The sequence below is a fragment of the Hemitrygon akajei genome, chromosome 6 (assembly GCF_048418815.1).
Source record: "Hemitrygon akajei chromosome 6, sHemAka1.3, whole genome shotgun sequence".
In the NCBI taxonomy this organism is placed as follows: domain Eukaryota; kingdom Metazoa; phylum Chordata; class Chondrichthyes; order Myliobatiformes; family Dasyatidae; genus Hemitrygon; species Hemitrygon akajei.
This window is the reverse complement of record NC_133129.1, coordinates 131,853,366-131,880,468: the sequence shown is the minus strand read 5'-3', so window position 1 is coordinate 131,880,468 and position 27,103 is coordinate 131,853,366. Positions and strand designations below refer to the sequence as shown.

The following is a 27,103-nucleotide window of genomic DNA, read 5'->3' as shown; positions in this document are numbered from 1 at the left end:
TCTATCTGTATACTGGAGAGTTAGAGTGTCTAAATCTCAGAAGCTGGCATGGTTGGAAGCGTCTCATAATAATAATCTTTTATTCACACTTTGTCAAATGGCTTCTGGAAATCTAAGAATGGAAAATTTGCCAGTCCCCTTTATCCACAGGATGTCACTTCTTCAAAGAACTCCAATAAATTGATCAAACATGATTTTTATTTTACAAAATTCAGCTTTTATATGATTCGCTTGATTTTTTTCCAAATACTTTGCTCTAACATCTTTAATAATAGCTTCTAACATGTTCCCTATAACATATTTTACAAAAAAGTATCTGGTTTCTGCTTTCTGTAGTCTTCATCTTTTTTGAATAATAGAATTCTATTTACATAAAGGAGACAACAAAAGAAACAACAGGTCAAATCTATCTTTTTTTGACAATAATAACTCATTTTCTCCGAAGTGCTTTGGGAAATTCTGCTAATGTGAGAGCTATGATGTAAATGTGCTTCTTGCATTGGAAATGTTACCATTACATGTGAGGGAATCCTTTGACGTGCATATAACATAACTTGAACAGGAGGGAAAAAGTGTATTTACAAGGAGTCAAGACATTTTTTCAGTCCAAAGGCAGGTAATTGAACTTTGACCAGTGACCAATTCATTGGAAGTTTGAGAGGAGGAGATTTCACTCAGGTCCACTGCCCGAGTAGAAAAAGGTAGCAGCGGATCACATTAGTGTAATTGAGCTCTGATCAGCGACCAATCCATGTTTGGGATTGAATAGCAAGAGAAAATTGAAGGAAGGCAGGGCCGAGCGGAGCAGCCATTGTCAGAGCGGCCATAGTCTAAGCAGACAGAGCCAAAGTCATGATCTTGACGCTTTAGCATCAGCAATGAGAGGCTTCAGTCAAACAAATCAAAGAAAAGATCAAGGTAAAGGTTTTTCCCTCCCCTTCCTTGTATCTGCTCAGTTAGGATGCCAGGCAGGAGAGTTGAAAGTTCCCTCAATAGGTGCATTTAATGTCAGAGAAATGGATACAACATACATCCTGAAATTCTTCTTCTTCGCAATCATCCATGAAAACAGAGGAGTGCCCCAAAGAATGAATAACAGTTAAACGTTAGAACCCCAAAGCCCCCCCCCACTGCCCCTCCCATGTGTAGGCAGCAGGAAAGCAATGATCCCCCCTCCGCCACCAGCAAAAATGCATCAGCACCCTCCATCGAGTACTCAAGCGTGCAGCAAAGCATCAATAAAGACACAGACTTGTAGTAACCCACAGACTACTCATTCACCTCATAATTTGGCATACCACAGGCTCTCTCTCTCCCCCTAATAGGGGAAAAAGTGGTGTCCATGTTTCACAGCGAGAGGTGAGTCATAAGAAACAACTCGCTGATTTATGATGTTAAAGGTCTGTTGCGTCGCTTCTTCCGAGCTCTGCGCCCAGAGAGTCGTACCAAGGCTCAGGTCTCTGGAAAAACAGCCGATGGCAGCTAACCCACTGATCCCGATGTTCCGTGATCTCCCGCGACGCCTCAGTCAGGGGCACCGACCTTGAAACAGCCCATCTCCAGAGCCATGAAAATCCGGCACCCTGAAAGCGCCCTGGTCTTCCAGGACAAGTCCTGGGGATATCAAAAAGCAGCCGGTCATGAAGCCCTGAGAGCGGGTCCCATTCCCGCAAAGGACCGATGTCAGAGTGTAACTCCAGGTCGGGGTCTTCAAAAGAGCCTTGAAAAGGGAAAAAGAGATATCAAAGATAGAAATAGAGCTGTTTCCGAAGATGCAAGCAAAGGAGTCTGTTTAGTGCCATCATAACTTTGCTCCACCCCCAAAGTCCTCTTGTAGGATATGGAAAGGCAGGAAGACCTCTAGTGTTCCTGATGACTACAACTGCGAGAAGAACATCCAGAGGTCATGATCCATGTAGCTACCAATGACATGGGTAGGACAAGTGACAATGTTCTACATAGAGAATTCAGGGAAAAGGGCAGGACCTCCAGGGCTGTGAGCTGAGGATTACTACTTGTGTCATGTGCCAGTGACGCCAGAACTAGGAAGATAATACAGGGTAACACGTGGCTAAGGAGTTGGTGCAAGCGGGAGGGCATAAGATTTTTGGATCATTGGGCTCCCTTCCTGGAAAGGTGGGACCTGTACAGAAGGAATGGTTTGCACCTGAACTGGAAGGGGGACTAAGATCCTAGCGGGATTGTTTGTTAATGCTGCACAGTGGATTTAAACTAGAGTTGCAAGAGGATGGGAACCAGAGTGCCTGAACAGCTAGTGGAGAGTTTGTAGAGGCAGATGTTGGTAAGACCTCAGACCAAGTCAGAAATCAAAAGGTTGAACATGGTGCGCCTAGTGTCCTGAACAAGAAGTATTGTAGGAAAGACAGATAAGTTCAGGGCATGGATTGACACCTGGAATTATGACATTGTAGCCATTAGTAAGACTTAGTTGTGCGAGGGGCAGGACTGGCAGCTCAATATTCTGGGGTTTCATTGTTTTAGATATGACAGAGCGGGAGGGATTAAAGGAGGAGGGGTAGCATTACTAGTCAAGAAAAATATCACAATAGTGTTCCATCAGTACAGACTGGAGAACTCATCCAGTGAGGTTTTATAGATAATAGACAATAGACAATAGGTGCAGAAGTAGACCATTGGCCCTTCGAGCCTGCACCGCCATTCTGAAATCATGGCTGATCATCTACTATCAATACCCGGTTCCTGCCTTGTCCCCATATCCCTTGATTCCCCTATCCATAAGATACCTATCTAGCTCCTTCTTGAAAGCATCCAGAGAATTGGCCTCCACTGCCTTCCGAGGCAGTGCATTCCAGAACCCAACAACTCTCTGGGAGAAGAAGTTTTTCCTTAACTCTGTCCTAAATGACCTACCCCTTATTCTCAAACCATGCCCTCTGGTACTGGATTCTCCCAGCATCTGGAACATATTTCCTGCCTCTATCTTGTCCAATCCCTGAATAATCTTATATGTTGCAATCAGATCCCCTCTCAATCTCCTTAATTCCAGCATGTACAAGCCCAATCTCTCTAAACTCTCTGCATAAGACAGTCCGGACATCCCAGGAATTAACCTCGTGAATCTACGCTGCACTTCCTCTATAGCCAGGATGTCCTTCCTTAACCCTGGAGATCAAATCTGTACACAATACTCCAGGTGTGGTCTCACCAGGGCCCTGTACAAATGCAAAAGGATTTCCTTGCTCTTGTACTCAATTCCCTTTGTAATAAAGGCCAACATTCCATTAGCCTTCTTCACTGCCTGCTGCACTTGCTCATTCACCTTCAGTGACTGATGAACAAGGACTCCTAGATCTCTTTGTATTTCTCCCTTACCTAACTCTACACCTTTCAGATAATAATCTGCTTTCCTGTTCTTACTCCCAAAGTGGATAACCTCACACTTATTCACATTAAACGTCATCTGCCAATTATCTGCCCACTCACCCAGCCTATCCAAGTCACCCTGAATTCTCCTAACATCCTCATCACATGTCACACTGCCACCCAGCTTAGTATCATCAGCAAACTTGCTGATGTTATTCTCAATGCCTTCATCTAAATCGTTGATGTAAATTGTAAACAGCTGTGATCCCAATACCGAGCCCTGTGGCACCCCACTAGTCACCACCTGCCATTCCGAGAAACACCCATTCACCGTTACCCTTTGCTTTCTATCTGCCAACCAGTTTTCTATCCATGTCGATATCTTCCCCCCGATGCCATGAGCTCTGATTTTACCCACCAGTCTCCCTGAGAAATAAGAAAGGTTATGACCACATTAATGGGGTTATATTACAAGCCACCCAACAGTCCTAGGGATTTAGAGGAACAAATTCATAAAGAGATTGCAGACTTGTAAGAAACATAAGTTTGTTATAGTAGGTGATTTTAACTTTCCACATATTGACTGGAATCCCATACTATGAAAGGACTAGATGGGAAAGGATTTGTCAAGTGTGTTTAGAAAAGTTTCTTAACCAGTACATAGAAGTCCCAACAGGAGAGAGTGTGATACTGGATCTGCTATTAGGGAATAAGACAGAGCAGGTGACAGAAGTTTGGGCAGGGGAACACTTTGAATCCAGAGACTACAATGCCATTTGTTTCAAAGAAATATGTAAAAAGATAGGTCGGGTCTACAGGTTGAGATTCTAAATTGGAGGAAGGCCTATTTTGATGGTATCAGAAATGATCTGGCAAGTGTGGATTGAGACAGGTTGTTTTCTGGCAAAGGTGTAGTTGGAATGTGGGAGGCCTTCATAAATGAAATTTTGAGAGTACCAAGCTTGTAGGTGCCTATCAGAATAAAAGGTAAAGATAACAAGTGTAGGGAACTTCAGTTTTCAAGAGATATTGAGGCCCTAGTTAAGAGAAAAAAGAAGGTGCGTAGCAAATATAGGCAAATGGAACAAATGAGGTGCTTGTGGAGTACAAGGAACACAAGAGAACACTTAAGAATGAAATCAGGAAGGCTAAAAGAAGGCATGAAGTTGCTCTAGCAGACAAAGTGAAGGAGAATCCTAAGGGATTCTACAGATGTATTAAGAGCAAAAGGATTGCAAGGGACAAAACTGGTCCTCTGGAAGACCAGAAGGTAATCCATGTGTGGAGCCAAAACAGATGGGGGAGATGGTAAATCAATTCTTTGCATCTGTATTTACTCAGGAGATGGATATTGAGTCTATATAAGTGAGGCAAAGTGGCATCAACTCCGTGGACCCTGTGCAGATTACAGAGAAGGAGGTATTTGCTACTGTGAGGCAAATCAGGGTGGATAAATCCCCAGAGCCTGTTGCATCGGAATCCACAAGAGGCAAGTGCAGAAATTGCTGAGGCACTAGCAGAGATATTTAAAATATCCTTAGCGCCAGGAAAGGTACCAGAGATTTGGAGGATAGCCAATGCTATTCCTGTTTAAAAAAGTCTCTAAACATAAACCAGGCAATTATAGGCTAAGGAGTCACTTGACAACCAAGATGAGGTAGTAAATTGGATTAGACATTGGCTTTGTGGGAGAAGCCAGAGAGTGGTAATAGATGATTGCCTCTCTGAATGGAGGCCTGTGACTAGTAATGCGTTGCAGGAATCAGTGCTGGGTCCTTTCTTGTTTGTCATCTATATTCATGATGTGGATGATAACGTGGTTAACTGGATCAGCAAATTTGCGAATGACACCAAGACTGGAGATGTAGGGGATAGCAAGGAAGGCTACCATGGCTTTCAGAGGGATCTTCATCAGCTGGAAAAATCGGCTGAAAATAGCTGATGGAATTTAATGAAGTCAAGACCATAAGACCATAAGTAGACCATTTAGCCCATCGAGTCTGCCCCACCATTCAATCATGGGCTGATCCAATTATTCCAGTCATCCCCACTCCCCTGCTTTCACCCCATATTCTTTGATGGTCTGGCTACTCAAGAACCTATCTATGTCTGCCTTAAATACACCCAATGACTTGGCCTCCACAGCCACTTGTGGCAACAAATTCCACAGATTTACCACCCTCTGACTAAAGTAATTTCTCTGCATCTCAGTTCTAAATGGACGTCCTTCAATCCTGAAGTTATGCCCTCTTGTCCTAGTATCCCCTACCATGGGAAATAACTTTGCCGTATCTAATCTGTTCAGACCTTTTAACATTCAGAATGTTTCTATGAGATCCCCCCTCATTCTCCTGAATTCCAGGGATTACAACCCAAGAGCTGCCAGACATTTCTCATATGGTAACCCTTTCATTCCTGGAATCATTCTTGTGAATGTTCTCTGAACCCTCTCCAATGTCAGTATATCCTTTCAAAAATAAGGAGCCCAAAACTGCACTCAATACTCCAAGTGTGGCCTCACGAGTGCCCTATAGAGCCTCAACATCACATCCCTGCTCCTATACTCTATTCCTCTAGAAACGAATGCCAACATTGCATTCGCCTTCTTCACAACTGACTCAACCTGGAGGTAAACCTTTAGGGTATCTTGCATAAGGACTCCCAAGTCCCTTTGCATCTCCGCATTTTGAATTCTCTCCCCATCTAAATAATAGGCTGCCCATATATTTCTTCCACCAAAGTGCATGAACATACACTTTCTAACATTGTATTCAATTTGCCACTTCTTTGCCTATTCCCTAAACTATCTAAGTCTCTCTGCAGGCTCTCTGTTTCCTCAACACTGCCCGCTCCTCCACCTATCTTGGTATCATGAGCAAATTTAGCCACAAATCCATTAATATCGTAGTCCAAATCATTGACAAGTGTGAAGTGTTGCGCTTCGGTAGGACCAGCCAGGGTAGGTCTTACATAGTGAACAGTAGGGCAATGTGGAGTGTGTTAGAGCAAAGAGTTCTGGGAATACAGGTCCATAATTTATTGAAAGTGTCATCACAGGTGGAGAGGATCATAAAGAATGCTTTTGGCATATTGGCCTTCATAAATCAATGTATTGAGTACAGAAGATGGGATGTAATGTTGAAGTTGTATAGGACATTGGTGAGGCTTAATTTTGAGTATTGTGTGCAGATTTGGTTATCAACTTACAGGAAAGATGTAAATAAGGATGTTTCCGGGTCTGGAGGCTTATAATCTGAGTTAAAGGGAAAAATAGCATAGGTTCAGACTGCATTTTTTAGAACATAGAAGATTGAGAGGAGATTTGACAGACGTATACAAAATTATGAGGAGATAGATAGTGTAAATGCAAGTAGACTTTTTCCTCTGAGCTTGAATGGAACTACAACCGGAGGTCATGTGCTAAGGGTGAAAGGTGAGAAGTTTAAGGGGAAGATGGTGCCTGTTCTGTTTCAGTTCACATTTTTTTGCTGGGGTGGGATTTGGCGGTTTATGACCATGTTACCTTTCTTTTCTTTATCTTCCTTGGCTTCATGTCTACCCAGAGAATTGAAGAATTTCAGAGTTGCATACTGTGATAATAGATGAATCTTTGAACCTCTGAACATGAGGGAAAATATCTTCACTCAGAGGGTTTTGAGAATGTGGAATGAGCTGCCAGCATCAGTCATCCATGTGAGCCCAATTTCAATGTTTAAGAGAGGTTTGGATAGGTATATGGATGGTTGGGATATGGATGGCTATGGTCCTGGTGCAGGTCAATGGGAGTAGGTAGTTTAAATGGTTTTGGCATGGACTAGATGGGCCGAAGGGTTTTTTCTGTGCTGTATTTCTCTAAGACTCCATGACTCTATCATAAATGGCATGACTTTGAGAAGTGAAAATGAGCAAACATTTTAAACAAAGGAAACTATTAAGGTATGAAGAGTGGGTTGGCTTTGACAGTTGATAGATTGGGGTGTTCCATTAAAAGGCATGATGGTGGATAGGCAATGGCAAATATTTAAAGAATGAAAACAAGAACTACATAGTTATGCATTTCTTCTTAGCATAAAAACACAAAATCAAAAGGGTCCCAACAATGGCAAACTTAAGAAGTTAGGGATAGAATTAAATCCAAAGAGCAGTCATACAGTTTAAGATTGCCAGACAAAGTAGAAAATCTGAGAGAAGAATTGGAGCAGTTTCAGCATAGTTGATTAAGAAAACAAAACAGAATACAAGAGTGAACTTGCCTGTAACATATAAATTCTCTGTAATAGCTTTTAGAAAAAGAAGAAAGGGAAAGGGATTAAGAAACCTCAGATTGGTTAGACTAATCTCAATAGTGGGAAAAATAACAGATAATATTGCAAAGGAGAGCAGAACTCTTGGAAAATATCAGTAGGGAGAGAGAACTCCAGAAAGGGAAATTATGCTTGACAAACCTACTTGAGTTTGAATCCCTGGCTTGCTGACCAACAGACTGCAATCTATAAAGAGAGGCAGCAACACCTCCGCCATGAGTATTCTAAACACTGATGCTCCACAAGGTTGTGTCCTCAGTCCCCTTTTCTACTCCCTGTACACTCATGACTGCATGGCTAGATTCTGTTCTAACCCCTTTGGTAAGTTTGCAGGTACCACTGTAGTGGGCCATATCCCAAACAATGATGAGTCAGAGTACAGGAAGGAGATTGAGAGCTTAGTGACTTTGTGTCATGATAACAACCTTTCCCTCAATGTCATCAAAATAAAAATGGTGGTCATTGACTTCAGTAAGAGAGGGTGGTGCACATGCTCCTGGTTATATAACCATATAACAATTACAGCACGGAAACAGGCCATCTCGGCCCTTCTAGTCCGTGCCAAACTCTTACTCTCACCTAGTCCTACCAACATGCACTCAGCCCATAACCTTCCTTTCCTTTCCTGTCCATATATCTATCCCTTTTTTTTAATGACAATATCAAAACTACCTCTACCATTTCTACTGGAAGTTTGTTCCACACAGCTACCACTCTCTGAGTAAAGAAGTTCCCCCTCATGGTACCCCTAAACTTTTGCCCCTTATCTCTCAACTCATGTCCTCTTGTTTGTATCTCCCCTACTCTCAATGGAAAAAGCCTATCCAAGTCAACTCTATCTATCCCCCTCATAATTTTAAATACCTCTATCAGGTCCCCCCTCAACCTTCTATGCTCCAAAGAATAAAGACTTAACTTGTTCAACCTTTCTCTGTAACTTAGGTGCTGAAACCCAGGTAACATTCCAATAAATCTCCTCTGTACTCTCTCTATTATGTTGACATCTTTCCTATAATTCGATGACCAGAACTGTACACAATACTCCATATTGTGGAGCAGGAGACTTTTCAGAAATGCCCCTAACTTCCCTCGGAGGGAAATGGAAATAAATCAAAAAGTGGCCATTTAGTTTGAGATTTGTTCCTCTCAATGACATTGAGGTGAGAGGGTTGAGAGTTTCAAGTTCCTAGGAATGACCATTACCAATAGCCTGTCTTGCTCCAACTATGTAGATGCCACAACCAAGAAAGTTCACTAAAGCCTCTACTTCCACAGGTGGGTAAAGAAATTTGGTATGTGCCTGTCACCCCTTACCAATTTCTATTGATGCACAATTGAAAGTATCCTTTTCTCTATTTAAATCAGCTTGGTACAGCAACTGCTTTGCACATGACTGCAAGAAACCGTAGAGGAAAGCTATGGGTACAGCTCAGCACAGTTTGGAAACCAGCCTTTCTTCCATGTCCATTTTTCTCACTGCCTCAGTAAAGCAGCCAGCAGATAATCAAAGAGCCCAGTCAACCTAGACATTCTCTCTCTCCCCTCTTGCATGTGCCACCAAGCTCAAGGACAGCTTCTATCCTGCTGTTATCAGACTTCTGAAAGGACCTCTTGTACGATAAGATGGACACGTGACCTGACAATCTACCTCATTATGATGTTATGCTTTATTGTGCTACACCTGTCCCTACACCTCATCTCTTACCACCATTCAGGGCCCCAAACAGTCCTTCCAGAAGAGGCAACACTTCACTTGTGAGTCTGTTGGGGTCATCTATTGCATCTGGTGCTCCCGGTGCAGCCTCCTCTACATCGGCGAGACCCGACGCAGATTGGGGGACCACTTCGTCGAGCACCTACGCTCCATCCGACACAACAGACAGGACCTCCCGGTTGCCACTCACTTCAAGTCTCCCTCTCATTCTCATTCAGATATGTCCATACATGGCCTCCTCTACTGCCATGATGAGGCCAAACTTCGGTTGGAGGAACAACATCTCATATACCGTCTGGGTAGTCTCTGGCCCCTTGGTATGAACATTGAATTCTCCAACTTCTGGTAATTCCCTCCCTCTCCCTTCCCCATCCCACCTCTACTCTGTCTCCTCTTCTAGCTGCCTATCACCTCTCTCATGACTCTGCCTTCTTCTACTACCCATAGTGCTTTCCCCTTAGATTCCTTCTTCACCTCTCCTGCCTATCCCCTCCCTGCTTCCCCTCCCCCACCCCTAGATCTTTCCTCTGATTGGTTTTCCACCCTCTCCCCACCTTCTTCATAGGGCCCCTGCCCCCTCCTTCTTTAGTCCTGACGAAGGGTTTCGACCCGAAACGTTGACTGCTTCTTTCAACGGATGCTGCCCGACCTGCTGAGTTCATCCAGCTTTTTTGTACGTCTTGATTTGACCACAGCATCTACAGTGCACTTTGTGTTTATTAAGCTTTATTGTTTATTTGCACTGCACATTCACTGCAGTTGTTACACTTTATTCTGCATTTTGTTATTGTTTTACCTTGATGTATTGAATTTCTTTGAAATGAATTGACTTTATTTCTTACATCCTTCACATACATGAGGAGTAAAAATCTTTACGTTACGTTTCCGTCTAAATTTGCAAATGTACAATTTATAGTAATTTGTGATAAATATTATGTACAACAGAATGTACAATTTAGCATAGAAATACAATTGTATCAGCCTGAATTAAGCAGTCTGATGGCCTGGTGGAAGATGATGTCCTGGAGCCTGTTTGTCCTGGCTTTTATGCTGCGGCACAGTTTCCCAGATGGTAGCAGCTAGAACAGTTTGTGGTTGGGGTGACTCTGGTCCCCAGTGATCCTTCAGGCCCTTTTTACACACCTGACTCTGTAAATGTCCCGAATAGTGGGAAGTTCACATCTATAGAGGCACTGAGCTATCCACACCACTCTCTGCAGAGTCCTGCGATTGAGGGAGGTACAGTTCCCGTACCAGGCGGTGAAGCAGCCAGTCAGAATGCTCTCAATTGTGCCCCTGTAGAAACTCCTTAGAATTTGAGGACTGATGTCAAACTTCTTCAACTGTCTGAGGTGAAAGAGAAGCAGCTGTGCATTTTTCACCGCACAGCCGGTATGTACAGACCACGTGAGATCCTCCATGATGTGTATGCTGAGGAACTTAAAGCTGTTCACCCTCTCAACCCCAGATCCACTGATGTCAATAGCGGTTAGCCTGTCTCCATTCTTCTTGCAGTCCACAACCAGCTCCTTTGATTTTGCGACATTGAGTTAGAAGTCGTTCTCTTGACATCACTGTGTCAGGGTGATGTCTTCTTCTCTGTAGGCTACCTTGTTATAATTTGAGGCCAATCCATGCGGTATCATCTGCAAATTTAATTAATAGATTGGAGCTGTGGGTAGTGACATGGTCATGGGTGTACAGAGAATAAAGGAGGGGGCTTAGGACGCAGCCTTGAGGAACTCCTGTGTTGAGGGTCAGAGGGGCAGAGGTGAGGGAGCCCACTCTTACCACCTGCCGGTGAGCTTACAGGAAGTCCAGGATCTAGCTACACAAGGCAGGCTGAAGGCTGAGGTCTCTGAGCTTCTCGTTATACCTGGAGGGAATTATGGTATTGAATGCTGAACCGTAGTCCAAGAACAGCATTCTCACATAAGCATCCTTCTTCTCCAGGTGTGTAGAAGAGCTGTGTAGCGTCTGTCGATAGTTTTGTCAGTAGGCGAATTGTAGGTGGTCCAGTTTGGGTGGTAGCAAGCTGCAGATATAGTTCCTGACCAGCCTCTCAAAGCATTTGCTTATTATTGAGGTGAGTGGGACAGGACGACTATAACGCTTTCATTTATAGGAACAGTATGCAAGACAAGTTTCTCAGTACATGTGACAATAATAACCCAATTAAATTTCCAAGTATGCAACTGGTTGAAAGATGAGGGAAAGGCAATGTTTACACATGGATTTTTCCTTTGATATTGGGATATGATAATGATATTGACTGAAGATTAATTGACAGACAGGGAGCAGAGGTTAAGCATAAATGGGTCTTTTTGAAGGGACAGGGGGCATTTAGTGGGTTACCATAGAAATCAGTGATCAAGCCTTAGTAATTTATAACATTTTGTAAGTTAGATACTTTCTGTACACTGAGTGTGAGAACCAATTGCAAAATTTCAAAGTTTGCCTGCAACTGTAATTCTTACATTGTTGGCATGCACTTGATGGGCAGAAGGACCTGTATACATGCTGTTTTACTCAAGACTCTATGACTGGGTGAGAGTACAAATTGTAGGGAAAATGCAGAGGCTTCAAGTGTAAAATATGGCAAGTGTAGTACACTGAGTTCAGGATCTCTTACTACAATTACACAAGGCCTTTGAGAGGCCACATTCGAAGTATTGTCAAAATCAGAATCAGGTTTATTATCACTGGCGTGTGTTGTGAAATTTGTTAACTTAGCACCAGCAGTTCAATGCAATACCTAAGACAGAATGAATAAATAAATAAATAACAGTATACATATATTGAAGAGATTAAAAATCATGCAAAAAACAGAAATAATATATATTAAAAATTGAGGTAGTGTTCAAGGGTTCAATGTCCATTTAGGAATCGGATGGCAGAGGGGAAGAAGCTGTTCCTGAATCACTGAGTGTGTGCCTTCAGGCTTCTGTGCCTTCTACCTGATGGTAACAGTGAGAAAAAGGCATGCCCTGGGTGCTGGAAGTCCTTAATAATGGACACTGCCTTTCTGAGACACTGCTCTTTGAAGATGTCCTGGGTATTTTGTAGGCTAGTACCCAAGATGGAGCTGACTAAATTTACAAACCTCTGCAGCTTCCTCCGGTCCTGTGCAGTAGCCCCCCACCCACCCCCATACCAGACAGTGATGCAGCCTGTCAGAATGCTCTTCATGGTACATCTATAGTTTTTGAGTGTATTTGTTGACATACCAAATCTCTTCAAACTCCTAATGAAGTACAGTCAATGTCTTGCCTTCTTTATAACTACATTGATATGTTCGGATCAGGTTAGATTTTCAGAGATCTTGACACCCAGAAACTTGTGTTACGTACCCCGTAACTGGGTGTCTGACCAGCAGAGAAAGAAGAATCCGTTGGAGTCTGGTGGTACCAAACTAAAGGTGTTTATTAGTAAACTACACATTACAATATCAAAAATGCAAATATACATTTAAAACAAGTTAGCAGTAATAAACCTAAAAGTGTAGGAGTAATAATAATCAATAATAAACAAGCTCTATCGATGTCTAGGGGTGAATAAATTGTCATAGGAAAGTATAGAGTTCAGTTCATAAATGCTGAAGTAGTTATGGTTGTTGTATTGAAATCGTTGGAGAGAGAGAAAGCGAGCAAGATATAACAGCTACAGCAGCCAAACCTTCCATTGCTTTCTTAATCCGTCGTATCATTGTGGTCATTCAGTTATGACCCCTCTGGTCTTCAGCTAGACCATTCTTCTGTGGTGGACTCGTCACTCTGTCTGGCATGAGTGGACACACACACAAGTCCCCACCGGCCCTGCTGTAACACTGTGAGCTTTACTGACCGATCTCCTGGTTCGGTCTCCAAAGCCCCCACCTTTCTGTGGGTTCCCAACACTCAGTCAGAGTCCACTGGTGTGTCTGAAGGGTGTCTCTCCAGACCTGTCTTTTATCCCCACTCACGGGGTCTCAGCTATCCATCAACTCTGAATGACCGTGTCCATCAAATCAGGCCACTCCTGCTATCTCCTGAGGAATGTTAACAAGCAAAGTAAAGTTCTTGTAGTAGAAAGTAAGTAATCCAGGAAGAGTCATAATACAGTAAATCAACAGTCTCTGTCCCCCTCTTATCTGTAGCAAATGTTCTTGCCTGGGCTTTATCTCTCTCTCATGAGCAGCATAACAACAGCAATAGTTCGTAGTTCTCAGGAGGGGGGTTGGGAATGGTTAACTCTGCACCCCATTGTCCATCAGGTCTGTCCATCATACATAACACCCCATCCTTCTGGAAATTTTCACCAGGGGGGAAATTAACTAATAAAGCATATTATTGAATTACAGAGTTTAACAAAATACAGAAGTGGTCTTAACTACAAGAATAATACAGATACACTTTCAAATTAACATCTGGATAAACAGTCAGCAATTACATTGTCACTCCCCTTTACATGTTGTATTTTAATATCGAATTCCTGTAACAACAGACTCCAACTTAATAACCTCCTATTTTTATTTTTCATGTTAGCCAAAAATACCAAGGGATTGTGTTCTTAGCTTAGGTGTACATTACGAAGTGTGAACCAATACATGTGTGATTATACTGTGGTACATTACAGAAGTTTGTGCAAATACTAATCTCTATTTTACTTTTAAACTTAACATTCAATCTTCCATGATGTTGTCTTTATTATTCACATTCTTTGTTAAAAAAAATCAAGTTCCCACAAAACCAGATCCTGTTATTCAAAGTGGCATTTGGTCAACCCTTGCCTCTTTTCCACTTAACCCTCACGTGGTTAGCTTGCTCACCAGCTTGGAATAGGCCTTCACAGACTCCTTTCACAGGAGCTATCTTATCACCAATGTTTTCCAAACTAAGCCCAGTTGCTGAACTTCCAAACCACTCATTAATTTTAAGCAAGTCATTAATTTTATCTTCAGAATCTTTAATTCTATTAGTTTCTCGTTTAACATCTGCAGGTGATCCCTCTTGGTCAAAACAACACTTTTAAGTTCTGTCTCTCCAAATCACATCCTTGAACAACATCACCAAATTGTTTATCCTTAAATTCCAAAACAAACTATAATTGATTTGCAAGCACCTTGTTAACAAACCACTGTTTAGTTAACGGTCCCTTCACTTTTGTCAACAGTTCTGAAAACAAACTCGACTTTAAATTTTCTTTATTCAAAAGTTTAGGAACAATACTTTTCCCTTTCCCTTCAATAATATTCACATCACCAGCTTTCATTTCATTACTAACTCTTAACACAAGTGACTGAGAATTCTCACTTTCTTCCGGTGCCAAGGTTAACCCTTTCTTCACTGAACCAAGTCTATCTGACCCAAAAGGACTGCATTCCTTTTCAACTAAATCAGATACCTCAGACTTTTTCTGAGCTTCCACACTAGGTTCAGTATCCTGTGACTCCACATCCTTTACATCCTGAACACAAGCAAACGGGACATCTGCCTCTCCTAGGCTTTCAATACCAGTCCCCTTTTCAAATTCTAAGTTCCCCTGATCCTCCCAGTTACTCTTTGGGCAACTCCCCTTCGCAGTAAACTCAACCTTGCGGATTAAGACAACTTTGTCTGCCAACCCAGCAGACTCCCCCAAGGTAGCTGCATCCTTTTCATCTAGGACTACCCTTATATCATTGGGAACACACTTAACTTCAACTGAAAACAGCTCTGTCAAGCCAGACAGATCATCTGTGCCCAACCCTGGACCTTCTAACTGCCTCATCTGTTTCTCATCTTTATTCTGTGCCTCCATAAATTCCTTCCTCACTCCTAAATGTCCACCCAGGGGTATCTTGTGAGCCAAGTTCAAAATCTCGTTCCTTGACAACACTAAATCTGCTTCGTCTCCCTTACTTTCCTTAGCTCCACTATCCTTTTCCTTCTCCTCCGGTAACCCCTTTTCATACAAGGTCGGCAAAAATGTCTCTGCTAAATCAACACTGGACTCATTTCAACTGTCTCCTTTCTCAGCCGCCTTTCTAGACATGCTGTGAGTGATTGCGCATGTGGAATAAATCTTGGAATCTATGGGCGGGTTCTCAGCACTTACAGGCTTATTTGTCAGCTTCAATGCTGAATACACGTCCCCAGTATCTCTCCAGATCCACACTGGAACTGGGGTTTCACCCTCCTTCACAGGCACCGTCCCTTCCGAGATAAACTTCTCACGCCCCTATTGTGCTCTATCTGACTTTTCCTTCCCCATCGATCTGTTGACCGACTCAATGCAACCAGTCGGAACTGCTATTTTCCCTTTTCCTGTCTCCTTCTTTGGAGCAAAACACTTAGATGCTATATGACCAGCTTTCCCACAATTATAACACGTAAAGTTGGGAACCTTCCTGCCAGCCTGTTTTTCCTCCTCCTTACCTTTTCCACTAGCTCCCGGCTTATTCTCTGCCTTAGCCAGTGGGCTTTCTCTACTGTCCCTATTGCCTTTCTGGTAGCTCTTATTTAGGGAAAACTTTGTTTTGGCATACTTGTCTGTTAATTTGGCAGTCGCAGACAGAGTCACTGTCTCCTTCTCATCCAAGTACATCTTCATACTCTCAGGGATACAACCTTTGAACTGCTCCATCAGTATTAACTGTAACAGTTTATCATAATCTCCAACGGCCCCTTTTGAGGCGCACCAACACTCACAATACATTTGCATCTCACGGGCAAACTCTAAATACGTGTGGTTCCACGGCTTTCTCAAGTTCCGGAAATTCTGCCAGTATGCCTCTGGCACTAACTCGTAACTCCTCAGTACAGCCCTTTTTACTTCCTTGTAATCCTTAGACTCATCTATAGACAATGTCGAATACGCTTGTTGAGCCTTCCCCCTAAGTACGCTCTGTAACAGAACAGCCCATTTCCCCTTAGGCCAGTTTTGATTCACAGCCCCTTTCTCAAATTGAAGGAAGAACTTATCGACATCCATCTCCTCGAATGGAGGTACCCACTGGATCTCCTGACCAATCCTGAACCCCTCATTTGGGTTTGCTGCCCGGTCTCTTCCCTGCGATGCCTTTAACCTCTCCATTTCCAGCGTAATCTGCCTCTCTTTCTCTCTGTCCTCCCTCTGCCTATCAGCTTCTATCTCCTTTATCTGGAGCTCATGCTCCCTTTCCTCCTTCTCCGCAGCCAACCTTAATCTTTCTATCTGTATCTGAAGCTCACACTCGACTGTTTTTTTCTCAGGGAACAGGTCCAATACATCCGACGTGAACACACCCTCGGATACATAATGCACAGCTATTGCTCTCTGTATATCCAACTTGCTCATCGACGATTTCACCGCCGAGAGATTTAACCGTTTTGCAACGCTCACCAATTCCGCCTTCTTGGCATCCTCTAAAATCTCCGAAGTCGCGTCTTTTAAAAATTTGTCAATTTCCATCTCTGCTGGTTTCCCATCTGGTTATCCACACAACCAGATCAGATAAGGGACTTTTATCCCGATTCACTGCCCCCCCCCCACCAATTTAGTAATCAAATCCCGGATGAGCCCCCAATTTGTTATGTACCCCGTTACTGGGTTTCTGACCAACAGAGAAAGAAGAATCCGTTGGAGTCTGGTGGTACCAAACTCAAGGTGTTTATTAGTAAACTACATAATATAATATCAAAAATGCAAATATACATATAAAACAAGTTAGCAGTAATAAACCTAAAAGTGTAGGAATAATAATAATAATCAATAGTAAACAAGCTCTATCGATGTCTAGGGGTAAATGAATTGTCATAGGAAAGTATAGAGTTCAGTTCATAAATGCTGAAGTAGTTATGGTTGTTGTATTGAAATTGTTGGAGAGAGAAGAGAGAGAGCAAGATATAACAACTACAGCAGCCAAACCTTCCATTGCTTTCTTAATCCGTCGTATCATTGTGGTCATTCAGTTATGACCCCTTTGGTCTTCAGCTACACCGTTCTTCTGTGGTGGACTCATCACCCTGGCATGAGTGGACACACACACAAGTCCCCACCGGCCCTGCTTTAACACTGTGAGCTTTACTGACCGATCTCCTGGTTCGGTCTCCAAAGCCCCCACCTTTCTGTGGGTTCCCAACACTCAGTCGGTGTCCACTGGTGTGTCTGAAGGGTGTCTCTCCTGACCTGTCTTTTTATTCCCACTCACGGGGTCTCAGCTATCCATCAACTCTGAATGACCGTGTCCATCAAATCAGGCCACTTCTGCTATCTCCTGAGGAATGTTAATGGGCAAAGTAAAGTTCTTGTAGTAGAAGGTAAGTAATCCAGGAAGAGTCATAATACAATAAATCAACAGTCTCTGTCCCCTTCTTATCTGTAGCAAATGTTCTTGCCTGGGCTTTATCTCTCTCTCATGAGCAGCATAACAACAGCAATAGTTCGTAGTTCTCAGGAGGGGGGTTGGGAATGGTTAACTCTACACCCCATTGTCCATCAGGTCTGTCCATCACTCATAACACTTGAAACTGCTTACTCTCTCCACTTCTGATCCCTCAATGAGGCTTGGTATGTGTTCCTTCATCTTACCCTTCCTGAAGTCCACAATCAGCTCTTTCATCTTACTGATGTTGAGTGCCAGGTTGTTGCTGTGGCACCATTCCACTAGTTGGCATATCTCACTCCTGTACACCCTCTTGTCACCATCTGAGATTATATCAACAATGGTTGTATCATCAGCAAATTTATGGATGGTATTTGAGCTATGCCTAGCCACACAGTCATGTGTATAGAGAGAGTAGAGCAGTAGGCTAAGTAGACACCATTGACGTGCACCAGTGTTGATCATCAGCAAGGAGGAGGTGGTATTACCAGTCTGCACAGAATGTGGTTTTCCGGTTAGGAAGTCAAGGATCCAATTGCAGAGGGAGGTACAGGGGCCCAGGTTCTGTAACTTCTCAATCAGGATTGTGGGAATGATGGTGTTAAATGCTGAGCTATAGTCGATGAATAGCATCCTGACATAGGTGTTTGTGTTGTCCAGGAGGTCTAAAGCTCTGTGAAGAGCCATTGAGATTGCGTCTGCCATTGACCTATTGTGGCGACAGTCAAATTGCAATGTGCAGTAATGTTGTCATCACAGAAGAAAAGATATGCAGTACTTGCCAAAGAGGGAGTGCTGCATATATGCACTAGACTGGGATGATGGAGAAGGATTTGGATTGTATTGATTTGAGTTTAGAAGAATAAGAGGGTTCTCTCTCTTGTCAAGGTGTGATTTCTGTTGAGGTTGTGGCTCAGTTTCTGTTGTTTTTTGAGTTCATAGGGATGGCTTTAGGGGCAGAGAAGAGAATTTTAGGTCAGGTTACGGTTTAGGGACAGGGAGTTAATGGAGTTAGAGGTCCAGCTAAGTGTTCTCTGTGTTGTTCTCTGTGATTGAAGGCCAGCGCTATGGACTTATGATGACAGACATTTAAAGTCTAGGCTTCATTCCATGCTCTAAGGCCAGCAATATAACCTTGGGATGAAGGATGTGCGAGGTCTGGACCTGCTCCGTGCCTGAAAGCCAGCTATGTGGATATGTGGCAAAGGACATTTGTGGATGTTGGGCTGGCAAGCGTTGTGTATAGGGACCAGTGAGCATGAGGGTTGGCTGCCCACTGTGTCTGCTGATCTTACCGTGTCAGTGTGTTCCAGGATCAGATGTCCAAACGATAAGAGGGCATGAGAGCTGGTGATTCCCTAGTGACACAAGTCCAGAGTTCAAAGCTTGGAGTTTAGGGTTCTGTCATTGAGTAGTGCTGGGGTCAATTGCAATGATCAAATCTTGAAGGTCAATCAGAAATCCAGAATTCAAGGTACAAAGCTGAAGCTCTGGGCGTATGAGCCTGAAGCCCAGTGGGGGAGTCAGAGGTCCATTTTACTAGAGTCTGCTGGAGGCCCAGTGGCCTGTTCTGGGGTAGGAAGATTGTATGAATGTGGGGATGTGTGGGTAGGTGGGAGGAAGGAAAGGAGCTTACTTCTGATGTTGTTGTTTTGTTGCCTATTGTGCTCTGCCAAGCATTCTATGTTAGCACCAGAACGCATGGCGACACTTGTGGGCTGCCCCCTGCACATCCATAGGTTGTGCTAGTTTTTAACACAAACAGTGTATTCCACTAAATGTTTTGATGTATACGTGACAAGTATATACTAAGTGACAACTTTATTAGGTACACCCGTACACTTGCTCTTTAATGCAAGTATCTAATCAGTCAATCCCGTAGCAGCAATTCAATGCAAGATAGCATACAGATGTGGTGAAGAGATTCAATTGTTGTTCAGACAAAACATCAGAATGGGAGAGAAATGTGATCTGAGTGACTTTGACCATGAATGATTGTTGGCACCAGACTGGGTAGTTTCAATAGCTCAGAAACTGCTGATCTACTTAGGTATTCACACAGACTTTACATAGAATCAGAATCAGAATTAGAATCAGGTTTAATATCACTGGCACTTGTTAACTTAGCAGCAGCAGCAGTACAATGCAATACATGATAATACTGAAAAAAATAAATAAATAAATAAATTATAAAAATAGTTAAATTAAAAATAGTGCAAAAACAGAAATAATTTTTATTAAAGTAAGATAGTGTTCATGGGTTCAATGTCTATTTGGGAATCGGATGGCAGAGGCGAATAAGCTTTCTTGTTCACTGAGTGTGTGCCTCCTGTTGGTAACAATGAGAAGAGGGCATGTCCTGGGTGATGGGGTTCCGTAATAATGGACGCCGCCTTCCTGAGGCACTGCTCCTTGAAGATGTCTTGGATGGTGTGAAAAACGAAAAAAAAACATCCAATGGACAGCAGTTCTGTGGGCAAAAAACTTCTTGTTAATGAGAGAGGTCAGAGGAGAATGGCCAGACTGGTGCAAGCTGACAGGAAGATGACAGTAACTCAAATAAGCAGAAGAGCAATTCTGCAAACACAACACATTGAAGCTTGAAGTGGTTGGGCAACAGCAGCAGAAGACCAGAAACATATTCCAAGTGCATGAACTTAATTCTAATTAATACTTACAGGGCTAGACAAAATAGATTAGTGGACGTTATTTTCCAAGGCTGGTACGTTTGGAATGAAGGGTCACAGTGATAGGGCGAGAGATTTAGGAAGAGATATTTCTTCACAGGGGGTGGTGAATCTGTGGAATTCTCCATCACAGTGATCTGTTTAGGCCAATATGCCAAGTGCATTTAAGAAGAGATCCCCATCTCCAGGTAATGTTCTCTTCTCGCTGCTGCCATCAGATAGAATGTACAAGAGTCTCAGGACCCGCACCACCAAGTTCAAGAAGAGTTACTACCCGTCAACCATCAGGGGTTGACTACAAAGGGGATAACTACACTCAACTTCACCTGCCCCATTATTGATAATTCCCACAACTAATAATCTCGCTTTCAAGGACTCTTTATCTTATGTTCTCATTATTTATGCTATTTATTTATATTTGCATTTGCATAGTTTGTAGTCTTTTGCACTCCGGTTGACCTTTCATTGATTCTGTTATAGTTACTATTCTATAGATTAATTGAGTATGCCCACTGGAAAATGAATCTCAAGCTGACATACACAAAACACATCACAAGATAAAAGGACAAGTTAGTAACCGGGCACGAAAGTGGATGATTAGCTATGATCATAGTGAATGCCACAGCAGGTTCAAAGGGATAAATGACGCATTCCTTTTGCTATTTTTTGTTTCCTCAATTGTTACTGGCTTGATGCCCTCTGCATATCTAATTGAAATGAAGGAGAAGGATTTGTTTTGAATCTCAGTAGAGGCTCATTCCCCTTGCTAGTGGAGCTGATGCCCTTAGAGCTATAGGTTCCAGCACAGAAACAGGCCCCCCCATTTAACATGACATACCACCCACTTGACTGACCAGTACCATTTCATTCTTCTTCGAAAGCCATCAACTTGTCTGATATTTTAACACTCACTTTATTTACACAAGGGACAATCAACAGTGGTCAATTAACTAATCAACCTACAGTTCTTAAGATATGAGAGGAAACTAGACGATCTTGAAAAATCCATTTGGAAACTTGGTGAAGAATTTTCCATTCACAGAAAGAACTGAATTCATTGACTTTTGCGAAGAATGGAGGTCTCAGGAGGAAGTGGAGATGTGTTGCCCATTAGCCACTTCTGGTTCAATGAGGCAGCAAATGTTACTTCTGCTTATTAGTTTCTGCCTGAATGTGGTCTTGATATTGCCAAGCATCAGCACGGGCTGCTTCATTTACAGAGGAAATATGAACAGAATTAAACATTGTGCAATCACTTGCTGGAGAGAAGGTCATCAACAAAGCAGCTGAAGATGATTAGGCCAAAGGTACTGTACTGAGAAACTCCTGCAATGATATCATAAGAATAGGGCTGGAATAATTGACCTCTAACAACTGCAAATATCATTGCATTTTCAGGTATGACTGCAGCCACTGGAATATTTTCCCTTTCATGACAACTGACCTCAATTTTATTAAGGTGCTTTCAAGGCACACTCAGTCAAATCTTGCCAAAGCAAGTCAGTCTCAGCTCGCTTCTTTGGTACAACACGCATGAATAAAGCCACATGAAGCAGTATTGCTGGGCCTAAAGGTCAAAGTTCAAAGCAAATTTTATTACCAGAGTACCTATACGTCACCACATATAACCCTGAGTTCATTTTTCTGCAGGTATACTCAGCAAATCTTTAAAATGAGCATCTATAGAACTGAGCATCTATCAGTATGTTATCAATAAGAGTGTGCTGTTTTCTAATACTTCCATGATTGAGATGATTGAGAGTTGACTGAATGGATGGTTGTAACTAGATTTGATTCAACTTGCTGTTTATCTACAGGAAGTTCCTGGGCAAATAATTGCTTGGCTGGTAGATGCCAATGTTGTAACTAGAACAGTTTGGCTAGAGTTGCAGCTAGTTTTGGAGTTTTCCAACACTACTGGGATGCTGTCCAATTCCATAAAATTTCAAATTACAATGAATAAGGAATTTTATTTATTTATTTACCCAGAGATGCTGCGAGGAATAGGCCCTACCAGCCCTTTGATTCATACCACCCAGCAAACCTGATTTAACCCTAATCTAATCATGGGACAGTCTACGATGACCAATGATGTCTTTGGACTGTTGGAGAAGTCAGAGAAAACCCAAGCATTCCTTAGGGAGGTTGCACAGAGGGTCCTCACAGAGGACTCAACTGCGAACTCTGACACTCTGAGTTGTAATAGCTTTGCTCTCACTGCTATGCTACGGTAGCACCCCAATTTGTTGAAAAGAGGAATATTGAAGTAGTGTTCATGGACTGTTCAGAAATCTGATGAAAGAGGGGAAGAAGCTGTCCCTAAAGTGTATGGGTTCAGGCTTCTGTTGGTAGAAGTGAGAAGAGGACATGTCCCAGATGGCAAGGGTCTTTAATGATGGATGCCACCTTCATGAAGAAAGATGATGGTGAAGTAGGTTGTATCCATTATGGGTCTGGCTGTGTCTACTTCTCTCTGCAGACTCATGTGATCCTAAGCATTGGAGTCTGCATATCAAACAGTGATGTAACCAGTCAAAATGCTCTCCGTGGTACATCTGTACAAATTTACTGGAGTCTTTGGTGACATACAAATCTCCTCACATTCCTAATGAAGTACAGCTACTGGAGGGCCTTCTTCATGATTGCATCAATGTGTTGGGCCCAGGATCCTTGGAGACGCAGACACCCAGGAACTTGAAGCTGTTCACCTTTTCCACTGCTGACCTCTCAAGAAGGACTGGTGCTTGGTTTCCTAGCTTGCCCTCCTAAGGTTCACAAACAATTTTTTGGCCTTGCTGATGTTTAGTGCAAGATTGTTGTTGTGAAACTGCTCAACCAGTTGATCTACCTCATTCCTATACACCTTCTGTGCCTCTTGGTCGCCATCTGAGATTCTGCCAACAACAGAAGAGTCATTGACAAATTCACAGGTGATATGACGCTTGGATGCAGAAATAAATATCGCTGTTTTTAGAAAGAGATCAATCTTGTGGTTTCTGTAACTTCCATTTTTAAAGAATGTAGATTTGATTCTCTACTGCTTTGTTGTCCCTTCATTATCTATGGGGAAGTCATTCCCATCACCCAAGGATATGCCAAGGTTGCTTATAGAGTCTATTATTTTAATACAAGGTTTCAAGGTAATTCAGTTCATCTCACTGAATAAACATTTTCATGGAAAATGAATATGACCTTTAAAATGCAGGGGCCACATGTTTACCGGGTTTTGATAATGAGTGCCCCTAACACAGCTAAACAATAATGCTATTTGATATCACATTCTGTTCAAGACAATCACAGAAGCTTCGCATAAGAAACTGAACAAAATATTTTTTAAATTGTTACGTGTCTTTTTTATTAAATTTGCTTGCTTTTGTTTCCAGGGTCTTTTGTCTCTTCAGCAAGTACTGTGGGATGCAGGGAGCTGTTGTCCTCTCTTGGCAACAGCTATACTGGGAACTGTGCTGACAGGCTCTGGGGTGAGTAATACTTCTTCTAAGTAAGTTATTTTATTTTGAAATCTACAGTCTTTTCCTGACAACCAATTACAAGAGCATTTATAAAACAATTCTTGGCTAATTCACTTATAACTTGTAAAGTCATCAGTCATTTCCCGTCCCCAAGTTAAAACAATGGAATGATAGGTATGGGCCAAGACACAAGATAAGATTTTAAATTTTCTGTAGTCTCAGTCACCAATCCTAATTCCAGCCTTTTAGTTTTGAATTACTTAACTATTTAAAAGTGAATTCTCAATTGTTGTAATTCAAGTAAGACTTCAGATGGTCCAGGTTTCTGTGCAATTACTATATCATCACTATAATTATACTAACCAGTGTACCACTAAACCCTTCCTGCTGCTCGGCTTTGAGTAAGCTTAGAAAATGGTATCTGCACAAACTAGGTGAGTGAGTCTAAGCTCTTTCTAAGTGTCCATGTCTGTTCCATAAAGGAAATGGTGAAAATCTGGAGAAATAGTGAGGTTTGAAAGAGAACTCTAAAGTAGAAAAGGGAGGTGGAGGGTGCTAGGGTCAGGAAGGACTATTGCATTGAGCTGAACAATAGAGTGGGTCTCTTGGTACAGATGGCTTGCAAAAACATACTAGGCAATAGCCTATTCAGACTTTAGATATGAAACCTAATAAATATGAGAAATTAAGCTCTCTATGTCTGCATTGCCATTGAATAAAATTATGGCTGAGCTTTTACCCGAGTACTACTAATTCCACATCCCTTACTGTCGAAAGATCTACTGGTCCTTGCCTTGTGTATATACTCAGTAAATGAGTCTCTACAGCCCACTTAGGAGGGTTATTCCAAAGATTTATCATCCTTTAGACACATACATTTCTTCTTATCTTTCTGCTAATAGCCATCCTATTATTTTAGGACTGACTGTGGTATTAGACAGGCATTCATGGAAAATATTGAAACAACATCAACTGTATGTAGATAAGCCAATTAAGAATATTGTGATCTTGATGAGTTGTTCTTTTCTTTGTTCTTCTGAATTCAAAATTATGTCAGGTCATTCAATCTGACCTAAATTCCACTCAATCCCATTCTAGTTCTTTTGGATTAGGTCTAATTCTGTCAAATACTTTCAATTTCCAGTTAACTCCTTTTATGACCCCACCTCTACCTGTAATCTCTTCAACTTTCTTTCCAAAGAACCATCCATTTCTCAAGTTCAGTCATTAAAAAAATCCTTCCCCTTTATTCTACCGCAGGCCACTGTGCCTTTGGAATTTTCAGTTTGCAATTACTTTTTCTCTGCTTTTCAATCCTTTGTTAATATCTACCTTTATGGCCATTCTTATTACACTTCCATTTTACTCATCCTTAGATAGCCCTCCATGAAACTGGTGCATTTTCCCTTAGTTCAAAGATTCCTGTAATTTCTTTTCAGAAACTATCCAAACTCAGACTAGGGTTCTTTTCAATTCATGTTTCCTTAAAAGTGCACCAAAGTTGGAACTCTGTTAGAAACTTGAATTGAAAAACATTTGGAACTATAGAAATCTGCTCTTCATGGCTTCAAATCTACTTTCCCCATTTCATGTACAATTAGATTCTCACTAGGTTACTCCTAATTCATTCATGGTGGAACTAACTTTCTGCTTACAGTGGGAAGAGTCTTCATCTGACTTCTGAAGGCTTCATTTAATACTTCCATGTTAGTTTTAATTTTCTACCATAAATTTGACAAATGTTTGGGTGGACTTCCCATACGTCAAATACATGGACACATTCTTCAACTCTTGAGGAGTTTAAGAAACGTAAGACATGGAAGACAACAATTAAGAGGGAAACCAGGAGGAGCCAAAAGGGATGGAGGAGATCATAAATGGAATTTGTTGCATTTGTATTTACTCAGGAGATGGACACAGAGTCTCTATAGAACAGGGGCAAAAGAGTAGTGGGGTCATGGTCTATATCCAGATTACAGAAGAGGAGATGCTTCCCGTCTTGAGGCAAGTTGGGGTGAAAAGTCCCTAGGGCCTAACAAGGTGCCCCCTTGGACCTTGTGGAAGGCTAGTGCAAAAATTGCAGGAGCTCTTGCAAAGGTATTTAGAACATTCTCCTTACATTCCTGTGCCTATCAAAACGTCTCTAAAAATCCCTAATGTATCTGCCTCTACCACCACCCCAGTTCAGATACCCACCACTCTCTGTGTATATAAAAAATGCCTGAAATTACCCCCTTTTACCTTAACCACATGCCCTCTGGTATTAGACCCTGGGAAGGAGATACTGTCTGCCTACTCTATCTATGCCTTTTATAATCTTATAAACCTCTATCAGACTTGCGCTCAGCTTCCTCTGCTCCAGAGAAAGCAACCCAGGTTTGTCCAAACTCTCATTAGAGCACGTGCCCTCTAAGACAATTAGCATCCTGGTAAACCTCTTCTGTACCTTCTCCAAAGCTAGACATCCTTTCTATAATAGGGTGACCAGAACTGTATACAATACTCCAGGTGCAGTCTAACTAGAGCTTTATAAAGTTGCAACCTAACTTCTTGACTTTTGAACTCAGTACCTCAACAAACAAAGGCAAACATGCCAAATGCCTTCTTAACCATCCTGTCGCATCCTGTGTAGCTACTTTCAGGGGCTATGAAATTGGACCTAAGATCCCTCTGCTCATCAGCTCTGCTAAGGGTCTTGCCGTCTGTGTGTACTTAACCATGGGTGAAGGCTGGAGGACTGAAGGATAGCAAATGTTGTTCTGCAGTTCAAGAAAGGCTCTAGGAATAAGCCATGAAATTATAGGCTGGTGAGCCTAAAGTCAGTAGTACGTAAATTATAGGAAATTATTCTAATGGACAGGATATACAGTGTAAGTATTTGCAAAGACAGAACTTGCTAAAGGATAGTAAGCATGGCTTTGCGCATGGTAGGTCATGTCTAACCAATCCTTTATGAGAATTTTGAGAGTTTTTTGAGGAGGTTCCATGAAACCAGATGGAAGGAAAGGTGATGGACATTGTCTACGTGGACTTTAGTAAGGCCTTTGACAAAGTTCCACATCAGAGGCTGGTCAAGAAGGTTCAATTGCTTGTCATTTATAATAAAGTAGTAAATGGGGTTCAACATCGACTTAGCAGGAGAAGCCAAAGAGTAGTAGTAGATGGTTGTCTCTCTGACTGACTGGAGACCTGTGACTAGTGTTATGCCATAGGGGACAGTGCTGAGACCACTGTTGTTTGTCATCTATATCAGTGTGGTC

At 42.2% G+C, this 27,103-nt stretch overlaps 1 protein-coding gene across 2 annotated transcripts in view; it reads left to right on the top strand.

Annotated features, from left to right (window-relative positions):
* Positions 1 to 27,103, top strand: part of ptpn5 (protein tyrosine phosphatase non-receptor type 5) — a 185,338-nt gene that overhangs the window by 100,086 nt on the left and 58,149 nt on the right. For both annotated transcript variants that reach the window (XM_073049259.1, XM_073049258.1), the window contains one exon: positions 23,757 to 23,852. In XM_073049259.1, coding sequence (XP_072905360.1) covers positions 23,757 to 23,852 — 96 coding nt within the window. The remainder of the gene's footprint in view (positions 1 to 23,756; positions 23,853 to 27,103) is intronic.